Below are 23,206 nucleotides of genomic sequence, written 5' to 3' on the forward strand. Positions count from 1 at the left end.
TCTGACGACGAAGGAGAAGCGATTTGACAACAAAGAACACTGGAGCCAAGAACAGAGGAAGAAGAACGATGTAGCCAAGAACGGAGCCAAGAACAGAGGAAGAAGAATGTTGGAGCCAAGATCGCTGGGTCTGATTAAAATGGTGAAAATCGAGTCTTTAAAACTCGATTCTTAAAAGCGAAACTCGAGTTTTAAAAACTCGAGTTCCACGTGAATTTTCATCCACATCAGCTACCACCGCTTACAAATCGAGACTTAAAAACTCGATATTTATCTTGGAACTTGAGTTTTAAAATTGAGTTTTAGACACTTGAGATGGTAGTTTCCAATATAATTTTGAAACGTGACAACTAACTAAATTTTTTGATATTTAACGTTATTTGAGAAAAAAAAATTCTAATAAGCGGTATCCAAATAGATTCTAAACTTTCAATACCAACAGCTTCAATGACTAAGCCATCGATTTTGATAATTTGTGCTTGAAAAATTTTACACATTACACAAAATTCATATAATGATTTTACTAAAAATGTTTTGTATGTAAAATTATATAAAAATATTTTTACATTTAAAAATGTTTTACACCGAAACAAAAATGAGCTTAAAAATATAAAATTATAAATCCAACTCATACTAAAATTAGTTAGAAAAGAAAATTCTTATCTTCTAAAGCAAAACTGAATACTCTCGTATATTTGTCGTCGTAAAAAGCTCAACAAAAAAGGCATATTTACATCTAACTCCATACGACGCCTCTCGCTCTCTCTTGCCCCCCTCCGATCCATCCCAGGTGCCTCTCTCTCTCTCTCTCTCTCTCTCTCTCTCTAGCCGATCTCGATCTCTCTGAAATTTGTCTCTCTCTCTCTGGGGGTCTGTTAAAGTAAGAAAATGAAAAAGCATGTGTTTTTCGTATGCTCAATTTTGATTGCTACATGCGTATCTGTTTCCAAGTTAATAAATTTAGGACAGGAATTTGATTTTTGGCTCATATACTCAAGTGGGTATTCGTTATTTTTATTGATTTGTTACTTTGATTTCAGTCATTGAATTTTGGGTCACTGTATTGACGATTTGACCAGTTTGGTCAGGTGGGCATTTTTGAATTTGGGTTTAATGTATTTTTGGACTGTATGGAACTCTATGGTTTTACTTGTTAGTTGACTCTGGGGTTGTGATTGTTAGTTATTGTGATCCAATTTGTGGTTTGGAACTGTTAAACAGTGTGATATTAGTTGTTAGTCTATAGCTGATCAGTTTCCATTTTATTTTGTTGCAATAATGGTGACCCAGTTTTGGTTTTTTAATGATGTTTGCTTAATGTTGCATATTGTTCAAAGTTATTGGTTGAGATTTATAGATATGCATCATTGCGTGTGAGAACAACTATGTCTTCTTTTGCTGCATTTATATGTTGGAATGTCTAGCAAAGGATGCACCTGAGAATAGATGAATGCGAACCATATTCTTGGAATTGGGTGTTAATAGGTTCTGTGCATGATTGAATCTATGAATCCAACTTGAAATGCGTATGCTCTCCCATTTTATTTGGTTGCAATTATGGTGACCCACTTTTCGTTTTTAATGATGCTTGCTTAATGTTGCATATCGTCCAAAGTTATTGGCTGGGATTTATAGAATAAACAGCTATGGTTTTTTATTTATATATTTTATTTATTTTTTATTTTGCTGCGTGCATATGTTAGAATGTGTAGCAGAGAAGGCACCTGAGAAAAGTTGAATGTGACCTTTAACTTCTTCTGGAAATTTTGTGCTAATAAATTCTATGCATGATTTATTCTTTGAGTCTGACTTTAAATAAACACTGCTTTTATATTGATAGTTGTACTTTTATTTTCTTGTGGGTGATTTATCACTGAAATTGTTATCTATGATTCTATAGGAGCTGTGTTAGTTAGAGGTCAGACATTTTCATGCTCACTGCCCAGTATATTAATTGCTTAAGTTCTTAGCATTTCACTAACAGTGTATCAAATACTTATTCTCTCAGCAGTTAACTATTAAGGTTGATTCATGGGTTCTATTCTGCATACATTTATTCTTTATCCATAATGACTCTTATGGTGCTTGTTGGTTTAGGTCATGGGAGTGTTGCTATAACAGAAATATCAAGTGATTGCTGATAAAAAGTTAAAAACCCATGGGGACTGAAAATCCTGGTCGTCCAAATTTTCCTGCTAGACCTGCTGCTACGCCTTTTGCTGCTGCTCCTCCTCAGAATGTGATGCCTTTTTCATCACCTGGTCCTTTGGTTGGATCAGAGGCCTCTGGTTTCAGGCCTACTCCACCAGCTGCTCCTCAGCCCACAGTGCCCTTTTCATCATCTGGGCCTTTGGCTGGATCCCAATCTTCTGGTTTTAGACTTCCACCACCACCTAGATATAATGATCCATCTGTGCCTCCACCAGCATCAAATGTACCACCTACTGGTGGACCGTTCCAGCGTTTCCCAACACCACCTTTTCCCTCAACAGTTCAAGCACCCGCTTCACGTGTCCTGCCTGTGGGGCAACCAATAGCTCAACCTCCTGCTCCACCAGTTTCCTTTCGCCCACAGCTGCAGATACCACCAGTGCCAATGGGAGCTCCACCTCAAAGTGTAAACTCTGCACCACCTAATGTGAATGTTCCTTACTCCGTCTCAGATTCATCGTTTCCAGCGCCCATGACAAATTTTCAATCGTCATTTCCTGGATATGCTCGGATGCAGTCTAATGCTGATTTACAACCACCACCTATGCAGTCTCCTTTTCCTTCTCACCAAGGAGGTTATGCACCTGCCCCGCCGACTTCTTCCACCGCTTTTCTTTCTCACCAAGGAGGTTATGTTCCACCTCCACCAGTGGCAGCGCCATTGGGTCTGCAGTCAAGGGATCAAATGCAGTATCCGGGCTCTGGACCTCCTGGTTCCATCCAAGGTTTGATCGAAGATTTCAGCTCTCTCTCTATTGGGTCTGTTCCTGGGTCAATTGATCCAGGAGTTGATCCTAAAGCACTACCAAGGCCATTAGAAGGTGATGTGGAGCCAAAATTGTTTTCTGAGATGTATCCTATGAATTGCAATCCTCGATTTTTACGACTTACAACCAGTGGTATTCCAAATTCCCAGTCTTTGGCTTCAAGGTGGCATTTGCCTCTTGGAGCAGTTGTGTGTCCACTTGCAGAAGCTCCTGATGGGGTGAGTATCTTTAAACTCAGAATGATAGGAAATGGTTAATATTGGAGATACTTTGATTACCCTTTTATTTGTTCTTACCTTTTCAGGAAGAAGTGCCAGTGGTTAATTTCGTTTCAACGGGCATTATTCGTTGTAGAAGATGTCGCACATATGTGAATCCATATGTCACATTTACAGATGCTGGGAGAAAGTGGCGTTGCAACATCTGTTCTCTGCTAAATGATGGTAAATTTCAACCTATTAGTGTGTACAACACCCCACCCCTGCAAACCCCAGAATGAAAAAGGAAAAGGAAGATTGTTAATGAATTTGGATAAAAATAATTGAAGTATTATTTAAGTGTTGGTTGGGTGGTGTTGAAAGAAAATCTAAATGTCCTGATGGTCCTTGCATGAGTGGATGGTTGTATCCAACCATTCATCTTCTTCTTTGCTTCCTTTCATAGATAGTTGTTTATTTTCTCAACTTTGTTGCTCTTTTAGTATATTTCTTGTTAACTGAGGGGCTTTTTTAAAAAAAAAAAAAAAAAAAATTATTAATACAATTTTTAGTATCCATAAACAAATTAGAAAATATGTTTGAGACTGGCATCCTGTAGCTTCTTCTAAGCTGAGGTTTATAATATCGTGTTTACACTTTTGAATAATATTACCAAAAATCTGAATTCGTTGTATTGTTTTTGTTATCAAGATAAATTGACCAGTACTGCAATATAATATTGGTGTATTACTTATAAAAAAATTCAAAGTGTATTGATTTCAATTGCTGCTTGGTTTTGCTAGACTCTACTTGTTTTCAGTTACAAGTTGACTTGATTTTGTGGGTCATGGTTGGCTTGGTTTGTGGAGCTCTTCAATTGTTGTTCTTTAGAGGCATAGATACTAATTTTTGTTGACTCTCTTTTTCAGTTCCTGGAGACTATTTTGCCCATTTAGATGCCACCGGTAAAAGAATTGATTTGGATCAGCGACCTGAGCTTACGAAAGGTAGTGTGGAATTTGTTGCTCCAACTGAATATATGATGCGGCCTCCCATGCCTCCAGTATACTTTTTCCTCATTGACGTCTCTGTATCTGCTGTCAGAAGTGGTATGATTGAGGTAAGAACTTTCACTTATATGGAGAATTTTGCTGCAACTCATCTTGTGTTATATCATGGCATCATGTTTATTCATATGAAACACAGTTCATATACAGCTATAGAAATTGTAAGACTAATAGTCTAATATTTCTGATACTATATCATCTCATATTGCTGTGAAATTTAAGTATTATTCATTAGTATAATCACACATGTTCCTGGATCTAAAAAGGAATAATTGATTGTGAGTTTCCTAGTTCATTTTGTGCTTAATTAAATATATCATCCATTGTTGTGTAATATATATTGCATGCTTTGTCCAAGTGGTATGATGAGCAAGCACTGTTAATTCTTGTAGCCATGTTGTACCTCTCCCTCTCTGAATGAGGGGAAGGTCTTGGGTTCAACTTGTGGAAGGGTTGTGATTTGGGATGGTGTAGCCTAGTATATTTATCACTAATAAAGCAATGGTATGACAAGTAGGCTGGCCAGAGATTTTCGTCTCGTGCATGATCTCTTGTCTGGCACTGATAGGGTCTGCAGTTACCCCATCAAAACAGGAGTGGTGATTATTAAACTTCTTTTTGTGAGGTGTTTTTTCATTTAATTTTGTTTGTTAGCAGATTATTGTCCATTCACGTAACTGAACAAAAAATGGTCTGTCTTTTGTTTGGGTCTTGAAATTAATAATAAATAATGCCTCTGTGTTTTGTGCATACGCATGCATGTGCATAGTTTTTATTTATGTTGACATCTAATATTCTTTTGCAGGTTGTGGCCCAAACGATCAGATCTTGTTTGGATGAGCTGCCTGGCTACCCCAGAACACAAATTGGATTTGCGACATTTGACAGCGCAATACATTTTTATAATATGAAGGCATGCAATTGGTGTTGCCACTGTTTGATATAGCTTAATTTTTATTTCTTCAGTCAAAAACTTGCTGAATGTCCTGTGGGTTTTTCCTGTGCAGTCGTCTTTGACACAGCCGCAAATGATGGTTGTCTCAGATCTGGATGACATATTTGTACCATTGCCAGATGACCTCCTTGTCAATTTGTCCGAATCCAGAAGTGTGGTGGAAACATTCCTAGATAGCTTGCCTTCCATGTTTCAGGACAATGTGAATGTGGAATCTGCTTTTGGTCCTGCTCTTAAAGCGGCATTCATGGTTATGGTATGTTAGTTTTTTCCTTGCACACCTTCTTGAACTTTGCCCATATATAAGTTATACCTTAGTTTATTGCCAATGTTTGTATTTCCAGAGTAATATGGTCTTCAAATTATTTGTTTTTGCCTCCCTAAGTTCTTTGTTTATTCTATCACACTGAATTAATCCTCTGTGTGTGTGTGTGAGCAGAGCCAGCTTGGGGGGAAATTGTTAATTTTTCAGAACACACTTCCATCTCTTGGTGTTGGCCGCTTAAAATTGCGTGGAGATGATCTTCGTGTTTATGGAACAGATAAAGAACACATGTTAAGAATTCCTGAAGATCAATTCTATAAGCAAATGGCTGCTGAATTAACAAAGTACCAGATAGCAGTGAATGTATACGCTTTCAGTGACAAGTACACTGATATAGCCTCTTTAGGTACATGTTTTTGAGATCCGTTACTGTGCTTTTTGCTAATTGGTTTCCGTTACTCTATGTTTCTGTTAAGGGCGACTAAATTCAAAGCTGATATCAGAAAATTTGGAGATCTGTTGATAATTCTGGACTCTTTGTTAATATGCTATGAACTTCAAACATGTTATACTTTTCTGTTTTTGTGATGAATTATTTTTTAAGTATGGTTCTATGATGTATTTTGATTCAGCTATGGCATTCAAAGCTTGTATGTGTCTCATTCTACTCTATGTTTCTGTTAAGGGCGACTAAATTCAAAGCTGATATCAGAAAATTTGGAGATCTGTTGATAATTCTGGACTCTTTGTTAATATGCTATGAACTTCAAACATGTTATACTTTTCTGTTTTTGTGATGAATTATTTTTTAAGTATGGTTCTATGATGTATTTTGATTCAGCTATGGCATTCAAAGCTTGTATGTGTCTCATTCTGCATCTCTTGATATGTTTTAGAGAAGATTGGAGTATGCATATGTGGCTGACCCTGATTAATTTGTTGAAGATCAATAGTTGACCCTAAAATTTTGGGATTAAGGCTTGGTTATTGTTGTTGTTATTGGAATATGTGTATGCACACCTTTTTCAGTACCTTTTATGTAGTGCGCATGGCCTGCAAGATACTGAGGTAGACAGTTCAAAATTGTAAACATTAGGTGGATTATACAAGCTTTGCCTATTATATATCTACTTGATTATTGTAATACTTGTGATTTAAAAGATTTCCTTAATCTTCCTTCAATTGGTGGTTCATAAATCATAATCCACTTATGCAGAGGATGTACTGATAATACCACTTATGGACTCAAATTTAGGGTCTGAAATACAAAATGCGGGATGCTCTCTTTTTTGGTCATTTTTTGTAATGTTGACTGATAATGTAATGAAGTGTACATATTGATTTCAAGTAAACGGTCAACTTTCAGTTTTTTATTTCTACTTTCTTTGGGCGTCTTTACCATTCTCTGTTCATTTGTATTTTTGACCCTCTTCCATTTATCTACAAGCTTATTCAATTCCTGGGCTGCAAAAGTTTTGACTTATAATGTACAATCTTGCTTGGTATTTGAAATATTATTGATGTAATATTTATCATTATTTACCATCCTTTAATGTAGGAACTCTGGCAAAATATACTGGAGGTCAGGTGTGTTATTATCCAGGCTTCCAATCTGCCATTCATGGAGAGAAGTTGAGGCATGAGTTAGCCAGAGACCTTACAAGGGAAACTGCCTGGGAATCTGTCATGCGCATAAGATGTGGAAAAGGTCATCCTCTTCATGACAATTTTTATCCTATATTTAACCACATGCATTAGTACATACATGTATACATCATGCATACACACATGCATCATTAGATGGGTGCCATATTGAGAATGATAGGCCTTATAACTCTATGTGTTAAATGGTTATTCTCTATAACACTTTAAAGCATTTAGTAGCTTGGTGACCTATTAAATAACTAATATTGAAGGAAACAACAAAAGCTTGATGTCTTCCTTCCTATAAGAATTGAACATAGTATTTTCTTTTCAAGCTTTCATATGCTATATTGTCTAAAGTAAAGATATATACCTCATTATCACTTATTTTAAAAAGAAAGATGTATTACCTCATTATAATTGTGTAGATCTATTCTAATAGTTTTAGGTAGAGTATAATATCATTGTTTGATGTTTATAGTTAGGCCCAATGGAACACTATCCCAATCATATATAATATTTTCATATGAGTTGATGGTTATGCTAGTCGTTCATCTGCTGATTATGTTTGTTTGTGCTTCTAGGTGTCCGATTTACCTCTTATCATGGAAATTTTATGCTGAGATCTACAGATCTAATGGCACTTCCAGCTGTAGATTGTGATAAAGCATACGCAATGCAGTTGACTCTTGAAGAGACATTATTGACAACTCAAACAGTATATTTCCAAGTTGCTTTGCTGTATCCTTGTATTGGAAATATTTGATGTGTATTTTGATTTGAAGTGCATAAAGACGTGCATAAGGTGTTTCTATGTTTGAGGAGTCATATATTACAACAACGACAACAACAACAACAAAGTTTTAGTCCCAAAACTTTGGGGTTGGCTATGAGTCCTCAATATATTAGTTAGAGTCGGCCACATTTTTTGTTTTCCTCCATTCTATTTTGACTAAAGTCATACTCTTTGTTACTTCCTTAATTGACATGTCTTTTTTTTATTACTTCTACTAAACTGATTTTTGGTCTTCCTCTTACATTTTTTTGTTCCCTCAACTTGGATGAACTTACTCTTTCTTACTAGAGCCATTAGTTGCTCCTCTAAACATGACCAAACTATAATAGAGTGACTAAATTTTACGCTAGCTGTCAATCTACCACAACCTTCCTCATTTTCCAGGGCCTGGGACTAGCTGTTAACAAAATATGACACTAAGCATAGACATAGGCAGAGTTTGAGGAATCATATATTACTTATTAAAAAAAAAAGGTTTGATAAGCTCCCCTCACCCTTTTAAATTTTCCTAAGAGATCCTTTGAAACAAGAAAAGTCATTCGTGGTAAATGTATGTTTTCAACAAACCCGTTCACTTGATGATTTTTGTGCTGAAATTCATGTTCATGGGTATTTTGAGTAATTGTTTTAGTCAGCTATTCATTGTAACCTTCCTTCACAATTTCTGCAAACTATGAATTGCATGGTTTCCTTCTTGTGATAATCATGTTCCTTGATATTTAGGAGACTTTTTTTAAGTCAGATTTCATCTCTTAGGCTTTAAAAAAAAATTGGATAGCATTTATTTATTTTTTTTTTAAATTTTAAACTTTGATCTTCCCTATTTCATTTGATTTCTACTGGGACATTATTTCTCAGTATGCTATGCATGACTCTTTGACTTTCTACAGTGTTAGGTGTTCCATTAGTTACTGTTATTTTGGATGTGTTCATAAGACATTCAAGTTTTCAAGGTGTCCTTAACAAATAAATAGATATACTGCATCATGTGGAGAAAGGCGTATTAGAGTACACACAGCAGCTGCACCAGTGGTTGCAGATCTTGGAGAGATGTATCGCCAGGCTGATGTTGGTGCTGTTGTTTCTGTGTTTAGCAGGCTAGGTACAGTAAAACAGGTCCCTTCTTCTGGTGATGTCATGTGTGATTGTGGATCTTGATTTGTTTTTTTAATAATATTTATTGAAATAACTTGCAGCAATTGAGAAAACGTTGTCCAGTAAACTGGAAGATGCACGAAACTCTGTGCAACTAAGAATTGTTAAAGCCCTTAAAGAGTATCGAAATCTTTATGCTGTGCAACATCGGTTAGGAGGCAGGATAATATTTCCAGAGTCTCTGAAGTTCTTGCCTTTGTACGGATTAGCACTTTGTAGATCCACACCTCTTCGGGGAGGATATGCTGATGCTCCACTTGATGAGCGCTAGTTAGGTGTTCCATTAGTTACTGTTATTTTGGATGTGTTCATAAGACATTCAAGTTTTCAAGGTGTCCTTAACAAATAAATAGATATACTGCATCATGTGGAGAAAGGCGTATTAGAGTACACACAGCAGCTGCACCAGTGGTTGCAGATCTTGGAGAGATGTATCGCCAGGCTGATGTTGGTGCTGTTGTTTCTGTGTTTAGCAGGCTAGGTACAGTAAAACAGGTCCCTTCTTCTGGTGATGTCATGTGTGATTGTGGATCTTGATTTGTTTTTTTAATAATATTTATTGAAATAACTTGCAGCAATTGAGAAAACGTTGTCCAGTAAACTGGAAGATGCACGAAACTCTGTGCAACTAAGAATTGTTAAAGCCCTTAAAGAGTATCGAAATCTTTATGCTGTGCAACATCGGTTAGGAGGCAGGATAATATTTCCAGAGTCTCTGAAGTTCTTGCCTTTGTACGGATTAGCACTTTGTAGATCCACACCTCTTCGGGGAGGATATGCTGATGCTCCACTTGATGAGCGCTGTTCAGCAGGTTACACAATGATGACTCTACCAGTAAAGAAATTGTTGAAGCTTCTATATCCTAGCTTGATTCGACTGGACGAGTATCTTTTGAAGGTAATGAATTACTGGATTCAGTTATGCACTTGTGATGATTTTTATATTAGAACATCCTCAGAATTGGTTTTACTTCTCATGTTTGCAGGCATCTGCTCAAGTCGATGACTTCAAAAACCTTGAGAAAAGATTATCACTGGCTGCTGAGAACTTAGATTCCAGAGGCCTTTATTTATATGATGATGGTTTTCGCTTTAATATATGGTTTGGTAGAGCTCTTTCACCTGACGTGGCCATGAATTTACTTGGTGCAGACTTTGCAGCAGAATTGTCAAAGGTATGGTGGATCCCATAAATAAAAGTCTAAAAGTAAAATAAAATAAAATAATAGCCTTGTACTGCAATAACAGCAAGATCAACAAAAGTGTTAATCCAGTTTTTGGGGTTAGTTATGGATCTTTGCCTTTTGATCATATCCAAGATCTTAATCTCTATTATCTCCTTAATTAACATGTCATTTTCTACTACTTTAATAACTTATTTTAGGTATTCTTCTACGTCCTTTTGTTCCCCAATTTGAATCAAAGCATGTACTTTTTCCTTTCACTTTGGACTTTGATGTGCCTTTGCTTGTCCTACAGGGCAGGCTGTTTGGGAAATTAATAATTTATCAGCTTGGGTCCAATCTTGATATGTTGTTTTGATAAACAGATTTTTAGTTTTGTTTATCTTGAGACCAGCTTTTTCTTGGTTCTATTTGGAATTTTCAGATGCATCTGTTTCCTTATAAAACAAAATTTTTCTACGAAGCATCAAATACTGGTCACTCTATCTGCAGCTGACTTGCTTTTGGGTCTCCCTAACAACTCTTCCAAAGTTCTGTAGTTTTAAACCAAAAAGAAAAACCCTTAGTATTCGCTTAAATGGTTTTATTTGTAATCTTGGTGCTGAGTTTTATTTAATTAGTTTGGATGGGGCTGCTATACGCATCCAATGCCTTAAATGCATGCCCAAAAAACCTGTTTCCTTTCATAATGAATCTGTAACTGACTTCCTCTGTTGCTGTATTTTTGTTTGAATCAGGTTACCCTTTCTGAGCGTGAAAATGAAATGTCAAGGAAGCTGATGAGGATACTTAAGAAATTTAGAGAAAGTGACCCTTCATATTATCATCTGTGTCATCTTGTAAGACAAGGCGAACAGCCCAGAGAAGGCTTCCTTCTTCTCTCCAATCTTGTTGAGGACCAGATGGGGGGTGCTAATGGTTATGTAGATTGGATTCTACAAATACACCGGCAAGTTCAGCAAAATCCATAGTATACCAAGTTCAGCAATTTTTGTAATATATAGGTAATGAATTCTTCTGTTAATTTTGGGTCTACTTGGGACATTGCTTCAGAATGTTTTCAATTAGGAACTATGGTGTGTCAAATCATTTAGGTTGTGTTTTAGGATTACAATTATAAACGGCTTATTGAGAACATCTCTGTTTGAAAATACTTCTAAAAAAAAAAACTCAGTTTGAAAAGTAATAATTTTCATGTTTTGATGTCTTCCTTGACTTGAATTCTGCAGGGGGCTTAACATGCTTGTTCTGCTCCTCGTCCGTACATTGATGGAATGTTTCATTCAATATAATTATCAGTTTGAATTCAGACATTGGTTCCCCTCGAGAAGTGTTGATGGTTGAGTTGATGAACTGGTCACCAGACGTTGAACAATTTCTTCGTCCATCACAGGATGTAATAATTAGGGGATATTAGCTAGTGATATAATTTTATGCTTCTTGTCTTTAAATTGAGAAGAAAAATAGAAAAAAAATTTTGAATGCGATATCTTAACTACTTTAGCTACTTTTTCTTTTTTTCTTAAAAAAAAAAAAAAAAAAAATTCTAGTTTGTGTTGTATTATGCCCCCCCACCCCCCCCAAAAGAACGCATAATTGTTTGGAAGAGATGGAAAGTTTGTTCATTAAATTATTGGGTTTTGTTCTGTTACAATGATAATATTTGAAGAAACATTAGTTTCCTTATCTTTGGCTTACATGAATCTATTTCTCCTGTGCTCTGCATGTCTTGTTATTTTGGCTCCAAACCATCAGGTAGGTTGGTTTGTGAATAACCCGATTGGCAACCCAAGATGAATATTCAGCTGGTCCTCCCCTTAAATTCCAAAATGGGTCTTTGAAAGTCGCAATGCTTCACTAATCTGCCACTCTAAATACCAGTTTTGAAGGTGCTAGCCGACCAGTTGATACAGTTTAGGCACGGATAATCTTCATCAACTAAAATAACGAACCAGTAATCTAAGTAAGTAATGTTAACTGAAAGTCTAATCTCCTAAAGGGGGAAAAATCATTATATAATTTCATCGAATTTAGATAAATTGATGCACCACTTAAATTGAAATAACAATTAAATAAAATAGACCGGTTTAGGTAGTCAATGGTCCCAATCAGTCCATATTGATAAGGCTGAAGATTTTTGATTAGGTGGATCGTCCAACTTCTAGCTCAAGGCGGATAAGCAACTGTAAAACAAAATATTGGATTGTTACAGTTTTTCGGGTGCTTGTACTCTCCTATAGAATTGGATTAGATGCATAAACACTGACTATCTGATTCTCCAACAAATCTACTAATGAACTTTTTCCATAGTATGAGTATGCATAACATCACTAATATTCAATTTAGCTTGAATTCTTGACAAAGCAACACCAAATTTTTGGTTTAGAGGGTCTTCCATAATGGCAAAGGATCAATTAGTTCTTATGAAAGATGCTAGGATTTTTTTAGAAAATAACTATAAAACCCAAACTATATTATTAGTTAGGCAACGTTTCAAACATATTTGGTTTCTAATAATTTGGGTCCAGAGGACTCGATTTTTGGGTTATATAAGTCGAGTATATTGTACTCGAGTTTCTTATCTTGCCGACAGCTGAGGTGGACAAAGTGTCCATGTAGGCCCAGAAATCGAGTTCATTGGACTCGGTTTGTAGGCCCAGAAATCAAGTTCATTGGACTCGGTTTGGTTTAAAGAAAATCGAGTCCATTGTACTCGTATATGGAAAATGAGTCTATTGAACTCGATTTCCTTTCAGCCATCCATGTGTCCATCAAAAAACACAGATAGCACGCACTCAAAAACTAAGTAAACACAAATCGCACGCACTCAAAAACTAAGTTCAAAACACACAGTGTTCTCACTCTCACTCTCAGTCTCTCTCTCACTCTCACTCTCATTCCCTCTCGCTCTGTCGTCGTCGCCGTCGCTCTTAGTCCTCATTCCCTCTCATTCTCACTCTCGTTCCCTCTCGCTCCGTCGCCGTTGCTGCCTCTCGCTCTTGTCACTCCGTCTCCGCCTCGCTCAGCCTTTCTCCCTCAGACACTGATTTTGGTTGGCTCCGACTACCTCACAAAAGTAAGGACTCTCTCTCTATTCCTTGCAACTGATAGCATCATATATGGGTTTGCTTTGATTTTTTTTTTTCTGGGTTTATTGGTAATGAATGATTTTCTATTGGCATGCATTGTACTTGATAGATTTGGGTGGGTGCAGAGTTTGCTGCAAATACCATATCTGATATTGTGAGGTATTTGTAACTTTGTATAACCAAATTTTTGTGAGGAAATGATTTGTTCAATTCAAGTAAAATGTAGGATTTTGATTATGGTCATCTAGCTGGCCTTTAATAAAATGTGCTCAATAGAGCTTTTTTTTTGGGGAGTTACATATTAAAATCACAGTTAGGAATTAAGATCACAAATGAAGAAATTATATATATGATGGGTGTCTTAATTTTGAACCCTTGTGTAATTCTAGGAGTTTACATAGAGAAACTAGTCTTGTGTGATAAAATTGAGCAATGTTATTGATACAACATTTTTGACAACAAATTTCACACCTGTTGAGTTCGCATATTATTATTGAATCTCATAAGAGTTCATCATTAAATACTATTTATTATCCACTATTAACAACTTGCCACCTTAGATAGTTATATTTTTTGTTTTGCTTATATTTTAAACAAAATAAACCAATAGAAATAAATTAAATTATACTAAATTACCACTTAAAAATAAACCAATTCGACACTATAAATCCCCAAAAATTAGGATTATCCCAAGTCAACTCAAAGTTACATTTTCTTTTTTCTTGCCTTAAAAAAAAAAGGTTACATTTTGTTTTACATTTGGCCTAAAGCTTATAATGAAGAAATGTAGAAGGCTTAATTAATTAGCTCATACTAAGTTTTTGGCAGCATATTGAGTTTTTTATATGTACCTTTATTCCCTGTGGTTGATTGTCATAGTTATCGTTTGTGCAAGAAATTAGGCTATACATTGAGATCCTTGCCAATTTATCTTCAACATGTGCTTATATTACTCTTGACTCCCTAAACTTTGTACAATATGACTGCTGTTCCTGCTCAGATCCCTGATGAGTTCGGTCTTAGTCCCATTGAGAATTCGGTGTTAAGGTTTCTAAAAGAACATCAATCGTGCGTTGTTTGGGAAGGCAAGGTAAAATTAAAACTGACCACTTGCTGAATATTCTCTTCTTACCCTTTTACATTATGTTGATTTTTTTTTGCTTCCCATTTCTAAAATTCTAAGTTTGTCAATGATATTACTAGGTTTGAATGCATAGTCATGCCCATTAGTTGGGTTAAGTTAGATTGGTTGACTGTTGCACACCCTCTTATAAAGGTTACATTTAGATAATTAAAGACATTACCATTGATAAGATTTAGAGAGTTTTGACTGTTTTAGTCTTTTAGCATTGGACTAAGATAACCAAATTGAATTGTGAGAGCCAAGAGAATCAAATTTTGATGTATGTATTCGTTGTAAACATGGTGGGTAATGGGTTTGATTGCTATTATGGCAATGTTTACACTAGCATGCATGGCATAAGTAGCAGGATAAACGGTTAAAAAAATTGTGTTTCTTTCCCAATAAGCATACTTCTTTTAACTTGTAACAAAGATCATGATAACAATGGAGTGATTTGTTCATTGAAACACTAAAGAGTGGATAAATATTTTTGAAGTTATGGGTATATGAAAATGTGTTTGTTAAGTTTGATGGAATACTTTGTATCAAATATAGAATGTAAGATAATGAGACAACTCAAAGGGGACATCTACCTGGTTTTTCTCCATTTCCATAATTTCTTCCTGCAAAAACCAAAATAAGGTTAAATTGGGGTCTCTCACAACCAAAATTACCAAATAAATGACCAAGAGATGTAGTTGTTTGTACAATTTCTTCCATAATTTCTATTTGGTCATTTTACCAAATAAATGACCAAATAAATTGTTGTTGGTGTCTCTTGAAAAAGGGGTGTATAGCCTCCCAATGTGGTGCATCGATCATCTAGGACTGCAAATTGTAGAGATGTAGTTGTTTGTACAATTTCTTCCTCTACACTGACTTCCGCTTGCGGCTCCAAGGTGACGTACAACTCAAAGTCTGCTACTTGTTCCCATTTCTGCATCTTACTAAACATGAATTTCACATGTTTGTCCTCTGTTATTGCCATATATCTGTAATTAATGCATTGATTGAGGACTTCATTTGGAGAACGGAAAGTAATATGTAAGTCATGCAAAGCAGGGTTCACTTGCAACTCTTCCATAATTTTTACTTTCAAATCATTCAGGGTCTTTAGCTTACGGCGTATCATCATATAGCAGCACTAGATACCTGGACCTTGAAATGAGAATCCGTCATAAGGGTTGGCATTGCTAAGGGGTCCACCGTAGTATATATTTATATGGATCATTGTCAACCTATAGATCATCAAGTGCAATTGTGTTAGTGACAAATTTATAACGCTTAATCAATATCAATTACAAAACTTTGTGCATGACATGCCAACAATACTAACCTCAACCAAATTTGCATATACTCACCTCAGGTCACATACAAAAATAGTCATTACCAATTTCATATTCTTTTAAAATTCCAAATCATTCTATGGGCATGACTTTCAAAACCCATTCAAATAAATTATGATGAACAAAAATATTATATACCAACCAGTTATCCATTGAAATCTCTGTTACAAATCTTAAACAAATATATCTTAAAATAATTTATGGTAAAAAGAGTGCATAGGATTAATGCAAACAAGGAGGTAGTGTGCCATAAGCAAAACTATGTGTATGCTATTTTTTATAGCCATGAAATCCATGAGGCAGGAACTTGCATGGTTCCTTTGGTGTCCTCTGATGGGACAAAAGTAAATGCAATAGCTACTTGTCGACACACTTATGCATAAAGCTTTTAAGGTTCTCAAAGTTAAGCCATGAACTGTCCCTATATATAACACTTCCTTACCAACAATACCCTTTCTTTGGGTTCCTAATTAGATATATGAAGAAAGGCTCTAGACCAGGATTTTTGGATTTATTTTGTGTGTTACATAATGTCTGGAGGGGAAAAAGAGCCAAATAAATGAAAAGTATGCTTATTTAGAATCATGTATATATAAAACCTACCTGCTATAATGGATGTTTGTAATTAATGTTAGTAATTAGTCTTATCATACTAATTACTAAGTTGAATTAATATCTTCTTTAGAGCAATGAGCTTCTTCAGTATAATTGCAATCAAATTTTGGAATTGTCAAATGTCTATTAAGTGCATTATTTGAGGTCATAAATGATAATAATAATAAAGGGGGAAGGGGACACACAACTGAAGGAAAGAGAAGGAAGCACAGTATAATATATGTTGAAAGTAAAAGTAAAGAAAGTAATGTAAGCACAAATTAGAACAATAATAAGGCGGTAGAACCAGCCAAGCAGTATATATATCAAAACAATTTAAAATAAATGAAAGCAATTTAAAACCGTTCGGTATGACGGTAGTTCGTCCAAGATGGCGGTAGCAACAAGTAGTATAATAAACATAAAACTGAAATTACTTCTTATTGAAAGTAGAGCAAAACACTTACAATAGTAGTAGTTAATACAAGATCTCAAAACAAGTTAACAGTTACAAAGTTTGAACTAATCTTAGTTACAAGGATTGTAGAGATAGTAGGAACAAGGTAGTAGTAGTAGAAACAAGGAACTCTCTTTCTAAGAAGGCTCTCTAAAAGAAGGGAGTTCTAAGAAGGAAATTCTAAAGAAAATTCTGAATTCAACTTAAGGGACAACTTCCTTAAATAGGCAAAATTTCGGAGTGAACAGTGTCATGAACAGTAAAAGTGAACAATGACTGTGAATAGTAAACTGCGAACAGTAATTGGTGAATAGTGAACAGTACAGTGAATAGTGAAATTTTCATCATTGTCTTCCAAACTTCCGTAGCATGAAGCTTGTCCTTTGCTTGTCCTTTGCTTGTACAAATCATGCAGAAAATAGCTTTGGAACACTTGAAACTTTAGTTCAAAAAAGTACAAAAAGAATCTCCAAATGTGGGGAAACTTCTCTAAGAATATTGTGGAGATATTTGTCGGAAGGAGCATGGCAAGACCAGGACAAAATATAAAACATGACCATGTTAGGGGAATATGGTACACATGAAACTTCACAGTAGGCGCATGGGCTTTGTCAGACGCATGGGATTACACAGGGACTTCTTAAGAGACTCAGCAGGCATTCTTGAATATTTTAATCTTCAGTCAACTGCAAAATTAAGAGTATCTTGACCGAACAGTTTCTGATGGGGGAATAACTTTATCGAGCTGACAAGAATCTTAGAACAATAGTGTAATAGCAGTAGTAGCCCGCGGACACTAACTATTAATCAGTGGAAGGAGTATCGGATGGATATCCATCAAAAGGATCAAAAGAACCTTATGGAGAATCACATGGATGATCATGGTAAATAGCATATTGATTACAGAATCCACAATATAAAATAGGCTCAAATACTGGTCTTTTCCCTGGGATGAGAAGATTTCTTGGATTACAATGATCAGTTATCTGTAGGTGAGCAATGGCATTAGCATATGGTCTGGGACCAAAGATAGAAATTCTATTAGTGCTTCCTATGAAATGATAATCCTTCCATAGATTCTGAGCAACCTCAATAATTTGGTTATTAAAATAATTTCTCCAACATTCAGCAAGAGCATAAGGATTCTTAAAGGACAAGTGAGAATTTCCTTCAAACCATTGTCCTTGGTGAGTATGACCATTGATGAGAATGAGATGCTTTGAAGGCTGGACATTCATCCAATTATCTCTTTCCCACTTTGGCAAAGTGCTCCAATATCTGATGGAAACGAAAGGACTTGCAAATCTTTTGATAGCATCCTGAATAATTTGTGGAAGCTGGCTGGCTTGGTGATGGCTTGTCATTTTTACATAAAGAGAACGTATTTAAAAATCTTCTTATATTGTTTTTGTTCTATGTTTTTTCTTTTTTTAATTTTTTTTTTAAATTTTTTATCAAGCATTAACAAATGAAGAGGAGATTCTTTTAAAAATAAAAGCGACAAAGGAGAAATTAGGCTAAAGAATTTAAAAATCCTTGGAGGCCTAAATTTGCTAACAACTACAAAATGATGTAGATAATAATTAAAAAAAAAAAAATGAAGTATCCATTGATCATGATTTATATACTTTGCAAAGAGTGTGGCATAAATTGTATATACATGTGGACATATTACGGTGGGTGACAATTATAAGGACCCTTTTGCTTTCATGTAATCTCATTAAACCTACACAAAGTTCAGATTCAAAAGAGAATTTGAAGTAACTTCCAACAGCCATATTGTTGGATTATAATTGTCTTTAAGAGCGGGCACCCCAGGGATACTTTACAACGATTTGTTAGTTCATTTGGTTGTGTAAAGACACATACTTAATTATTCTTCATTTATTAGCAATTATATGTGTGTGTATGTGTGTGTATATATACACATATAAACCTTTTTAGCATGTGATTTTTCATTATACATGCATCATGCAAATTGGTTATAAGATTCTATATTCAAAATCGCTAAACAAAAACATGGGCCATTTTTAAAGGATTTTTCCTTTTTAATACCTTATGTTTATTGAATAGTAGACTATATAAACCTAAAGAATAACCAGATACTCAAGAAACACTTTATTAATATCATTCTAAAATAAATAAGGTTGACGTTATGCCAATGAAAAACGGTATGGAATGTGGAAACCAAGGGAGTTAATACCGTACCGGAGACTGTACCGGTTTGGTCAGCGGTACGATATATTTCGGATACCGGTCAATACCGGTGTACCGTTTCGGATTTACCGCTATTTTATATATATATATATATATGTATGTATGTATGTGTATATTATAATAAATATAAAAGTTGTTTATATATATGTGTGTGTGTGTGTGTGTGTGGGGTGAAAAAAATTGTGAGTGTATGTGAGTTCACATTTTCATCACTTACAACTCCTCACACGATAAATTATAACAAAAATTGTTTAAAATGTTATAATATTAGCATTGTCTAAATATAAATTTGTTGTAATACTGTGGCAATATGGCAATACACGTACATTATATTTGGACTCAAAGGCCAAAGCTGAAAAGAAGTGGTGGAAAGCTTTAACGTGGGAGCTCACCTTTTATTCAAAAATTAAAAGCTTTTCAATGTTTCCAATGCTTGGCAGCTGGTGGCAGTGTACTATAATCACATGGAGAGCTTAGGAACTTCAAAAGCAAATACAAAACAAAGAAAGAGAAAGTAAGAAGAGAAACCAGACCACATACATAGTTCAGCAAAAAAATAAAAGAGAGGGAGACGGACAGTCCGGCAGAGAAGAAGAAGAAAAAAAGGTTCAGCAAAAAAAAGAGAGGGAGACGGACAGAGAAGAAAAAGAAAAAAAGGTTCGGCAAAAAAAAAGAAGACGAGAGGGAGACGGACAGACTGACAGAGAAGAAGAAAAAAAGGAAAGAAGAAGAAGAAGAAGAAGAACTGAAGAAGAAGAAGCAGTTGCTTCACGACGCAACCCTTGCTTCGTCATCGTCTTCTTCCTTTTCTCCTTTTTCTCTGTTTTCTTTCCTTACAAATGAGACTTTTCGTGTTTCGGCTGGTATTTATTTTCCGGCCAGAACACCCAAAATTTGCTGGTACGGCCGGTACAATGCCGGTACGTCCGGTATTAAATCTGGTACGAAATGAGGGGGGTAAGTGTACCGGTTCACCGGCCGGTACGGTATATACCGGCCGTACCGGCCGGTACGGTACGAGATCCTCTTCCCTGGTGGAAACACGAGGAAAAAAACATTGTAAGAAAATTCGAGAATTGCTATTTAATTCCCTTGTCAATTGATTGTATAAGGTCTTATTTTTACTCTATTTTTCAACACAACAGCTTCGAAGGTTGTTTAGCAGGACAAAATTGGCCTTTACCCCTTTCTATCAAACAATCCAGCATTTTGCCCCATTTCCCAAACTAATAAGGGAAATGCCCCAGTTTTGAAACTCGATTTTCTCAAAATCGAGTTAAGCCCTATAGTGGCGTTTTAAGGAGCCTACAGTGACGTTTTAAGGAGCCTATAATGGTGTTTTGGAACTCGAGCTCCATGAACTCGAGTTATAGGTAATAATAAAATAAAATAAATTGCATGTAACTCGAGTTCATGGAACTTGAGTTCCAAAACGTCACTATAGGCTTCTTAAAACGCTACTATAGGGCTCTAGAATATATATATATATATATATTTAAAACTTGATTTTGAGAAAATCGAGTTTCAAAAGATGGGCATTTCCCTAATTAGTTTAGGAAAGGGGGAAAAATGTTGGATTGTTTGATAGAAAGGGGTAAAGGCCAATTTTGTCCTTGTTTAGCATGATTCACGTAGTCTAGTTGGTCGCCATTCTTGGGTTGAATGATTAGGAACTTTGTAGTGCCCTTTATTGAGTGATTGGCCAAACTAAAAGCAACATGATTGATGGGCAATGAATGAAAGGTAATAATGGAAAAAGTGAATGGGAAAGATGATCGATTAAGGAGGAGAAAAAGAAACGTGATTATGCCAAAGTTGTACGTTTTTAGATCCTTGTAAACTAGATTGTTTAACCTAATTAACTAACCAAGTGAATACTTAGGTTTATTATTCATATTTAGATTAAAACAAAACAATCATATCATATAAAGCAACGGAAAATTATAAAGAACATAATTATATGATGACCCAGGAAAACCAAACTGATAAAAAACTTGGGGATGATTTAATCTAGCTATTCTCAAGGTAAAAAGCAAATCCACTAAAGAGAATTGAAGTTTACAATAAGATTTAGACCACTAACATCTTATTGCTACCACATGTAGAACTTACTGACACGACCACGTGCAAGCTCCGAATCTACGGACTCCTTCTCTATTAGGCCTTTGCAACAACACAAGCTCATCTGCTTGTGACTTTGAGACTCCACTCAAAGGTTTTGGATCTCCTTTGACGTTAATCTTGTATGCAACAACTTCTACAACACCGCATCTTGAGATTCTTCAAGGAATAACACCGGTAGAAGACTTTAGAGAGTTTTTGGGTACAAAACCCTAGATCTCCAAAAGAGGCACACTCTTCTCTCTCTAAAAAGCCTCTCTAGGGTTAGCTTATAATGTCCTTTAAATATTGGAAAAAACGGCTTGCGATTTAGGCTTCAAACAGTCAAGTTAACGTTTACTGATTTTTTGCTTATATGCAACTTTCAATCGATCGAGTACCAATCGAACGACTTTCAATTGATTGAGTATGAATCGAGTGAAACAGATTGTAACTCATTTTTTTCATCCCGAACTTGAGTTTTTTTGTCTTGGACTTCAATGTAGACCATTCTAAACCAATGAGACTTAGTTTTTGTCATGGTTTGCCAACATTACAAACTCAAAACCTAACAAAAGTGTTTCAGATGAGAGAAGAGATAGAATTATAGAAAGAAAAAACAAAGGTGATCACGTGGGCTTGGCCATTTCCTATTGGTTATTGCCTACCACTTCTGCTTTATCCCACTAGTTCCATGTCGAGAATCAAAAGTCTTTTTTTAAGATAGAATCTGAAATCATCAAAGATGATAAGCGCAAATTATTGTTTTCAAGACAAAAAAAGTTTAACTTTTAAAGTCTTTTCTTAGGGTATGTTTGGTTGGGGTGAAAACAGGGAGGATGGAAAATAAAGAGAGGAAAATAGGGTGGAAAATGCCATTTTCCACCGTTTGGTTCAGGAGAGAACAAGAGAGACAGAAAATAGAGAGGAAAATAATCCATCCGGGCCCACATTTTTTTATCCTCCCAATTTGGGAGGAAAAGATGCTGAATGATTTAATTTACACAAATACCCTCACAACACAGCAACGTGAACTACTCCAGGTTCTCTTCTTTTTTTACTTTTTTTTTTTCCTTGTCTTCATTATATTCCTCATTAATCTATTGTTTTGCCGAGTTTGCCCAACCGCCCATGTGAATAAATTTTTTTTTTTTTTTGAAAATATCTTTCCAATCTACATATGGTCATGTGGATGAAGTCTACATAATCAATTTTTGTTGCCCATAATGTAATATTATATATAATAATAAAGAAAAGTAATATAAATATATATGTATTTGTGTTAATTTTTATATTATTTAATGAGTGTAAATATATCTATTTCTTATATATTATATAACAAGGACATAATAGTCAATTAATATAAACTACATTTTCCATCCTCCTTTTTTTCACCCCTCCAACCAAACACACATGAGGGTTGTAGATCTTTAAGCTTTGATCACTCACATTTGGAAGTCATATGATCAGACTAATGTTCCTTGTATATATTGTAGTCAAACCCTTCGAGTAGTTTTCAAGATAACCATTTTTTTTTTTTTTTTTTGTGGAGAAAGAAGACTTTAAAATTTATTAAGATACAGGCATGTCCGCCTAATAAATAGCAAAACAATGGACTGGAACATTCTCCATCCAAATAGAAAAACCTGTGACATCATGTGTATGTCTAGCAAGATTGTGAGATACATTGTTGCCATCTCTACCAACATGTTGAAACCTAACCCAATTAAGCTGACCAGCACAAACTTGGGCATCCCTAATCAGCAAACCAAAAGAAGCTACGGAAGGTGAGTAGAGTAATCCTTTAAAGCCCATATAACTGTTAGGACATATGTGAATCATGTTAGGAACATATGTCAATATAGAATTGGCTAATCTTTTGACAAAACACACTTTATTTGTAATTGGGTAGATCTAGGATGTGTTTAATGCTTCAAGGAACAAGGTTTCAAGTTCAAGTGTTAAAGCCATGCAAACCTGTCAAGAAACAAGTGAAAAAGTGTTGGATTTTAAAACTCGACAGCTAGTATCTATCGAGG

General features: G+C 35.4%; 1 protein-coding gene across 1 annotated transcript; it reads left to right on the plus strand.

Moving 5' to 3' along the window:
• Positions 1-659: 659 nt before the first annotated feature.
• Positions 660-11,940, plus strand: LOC112019370 (protein transport protein SEC24 A). Its single transcript, XM_065772136.1, has 14 exons — positions 660-790; positions 2,098-3,196; positions 3,283-3,421; positions 4,105-4,295; positions 5,048-5,155; positions 5,250-5,453; positions 5,637-5,868; positions 7,021-7,170; positions 7,691-7,847; positions 8,877-9,004; positions 9,633-9,955; positions 10,044-10,232; positions 10,979-11,245; positions 11,471-11,940. The coding sequence occupies exons 2-13, from the start codon at positions 2,159-2,161 to the stop codon at positions 11,210-11,212; spliced, it is 3,093 nt and encodes a 1,030-aa protein (XP_065628208.1). The 5' UTR covers positions 660-790; positions 2,098-2,158; the 3' UTR covers positions 11,213-11,245; positions 11,471-11,940.
• Positions 11,941-23,206: the final 11,266 nt, after the last annotated feature.

This window comes from Quercus suber, unplaced genomic scaffold (genome assembly GCF_002906115.3).
Source record: "Quercus suber isolate HL8 unplaced genomic scaffold, Cork oak 2.0 scaffold_54, whole genome shotgun sequence".
In the NCBI taxonomy this organism is placed as follows: Eukaryota; Viridiplantae; Streptophyta; class Magnoliopsida; order Fagales; family Fagaceae; genus Quercus; species Quercus suber.

Coding starts and splice junctions, on each gene's coding strand:
- LOC112019370 (XM_065772136.1), top strand. CDS start 2,159: ATGGGGACTGAAAATCCTGGTCGTCCAAATTTTCCTGCTAGACCTGCT. Junction 3,422..4,104: donor CTGTTCTCTGCTAAATGATG/GTAAATTTCAAC, acceptor TCTCTTTTTCAG/TTCCTGGAGACTATTTTGCC. Junction 7,848..8,876: donor TATTTCCAAGTTGCTTTGCT/GTATCCTTGTAT, acceptor ACAAATAAATAG/ATATACTGCATCATGTGGAG.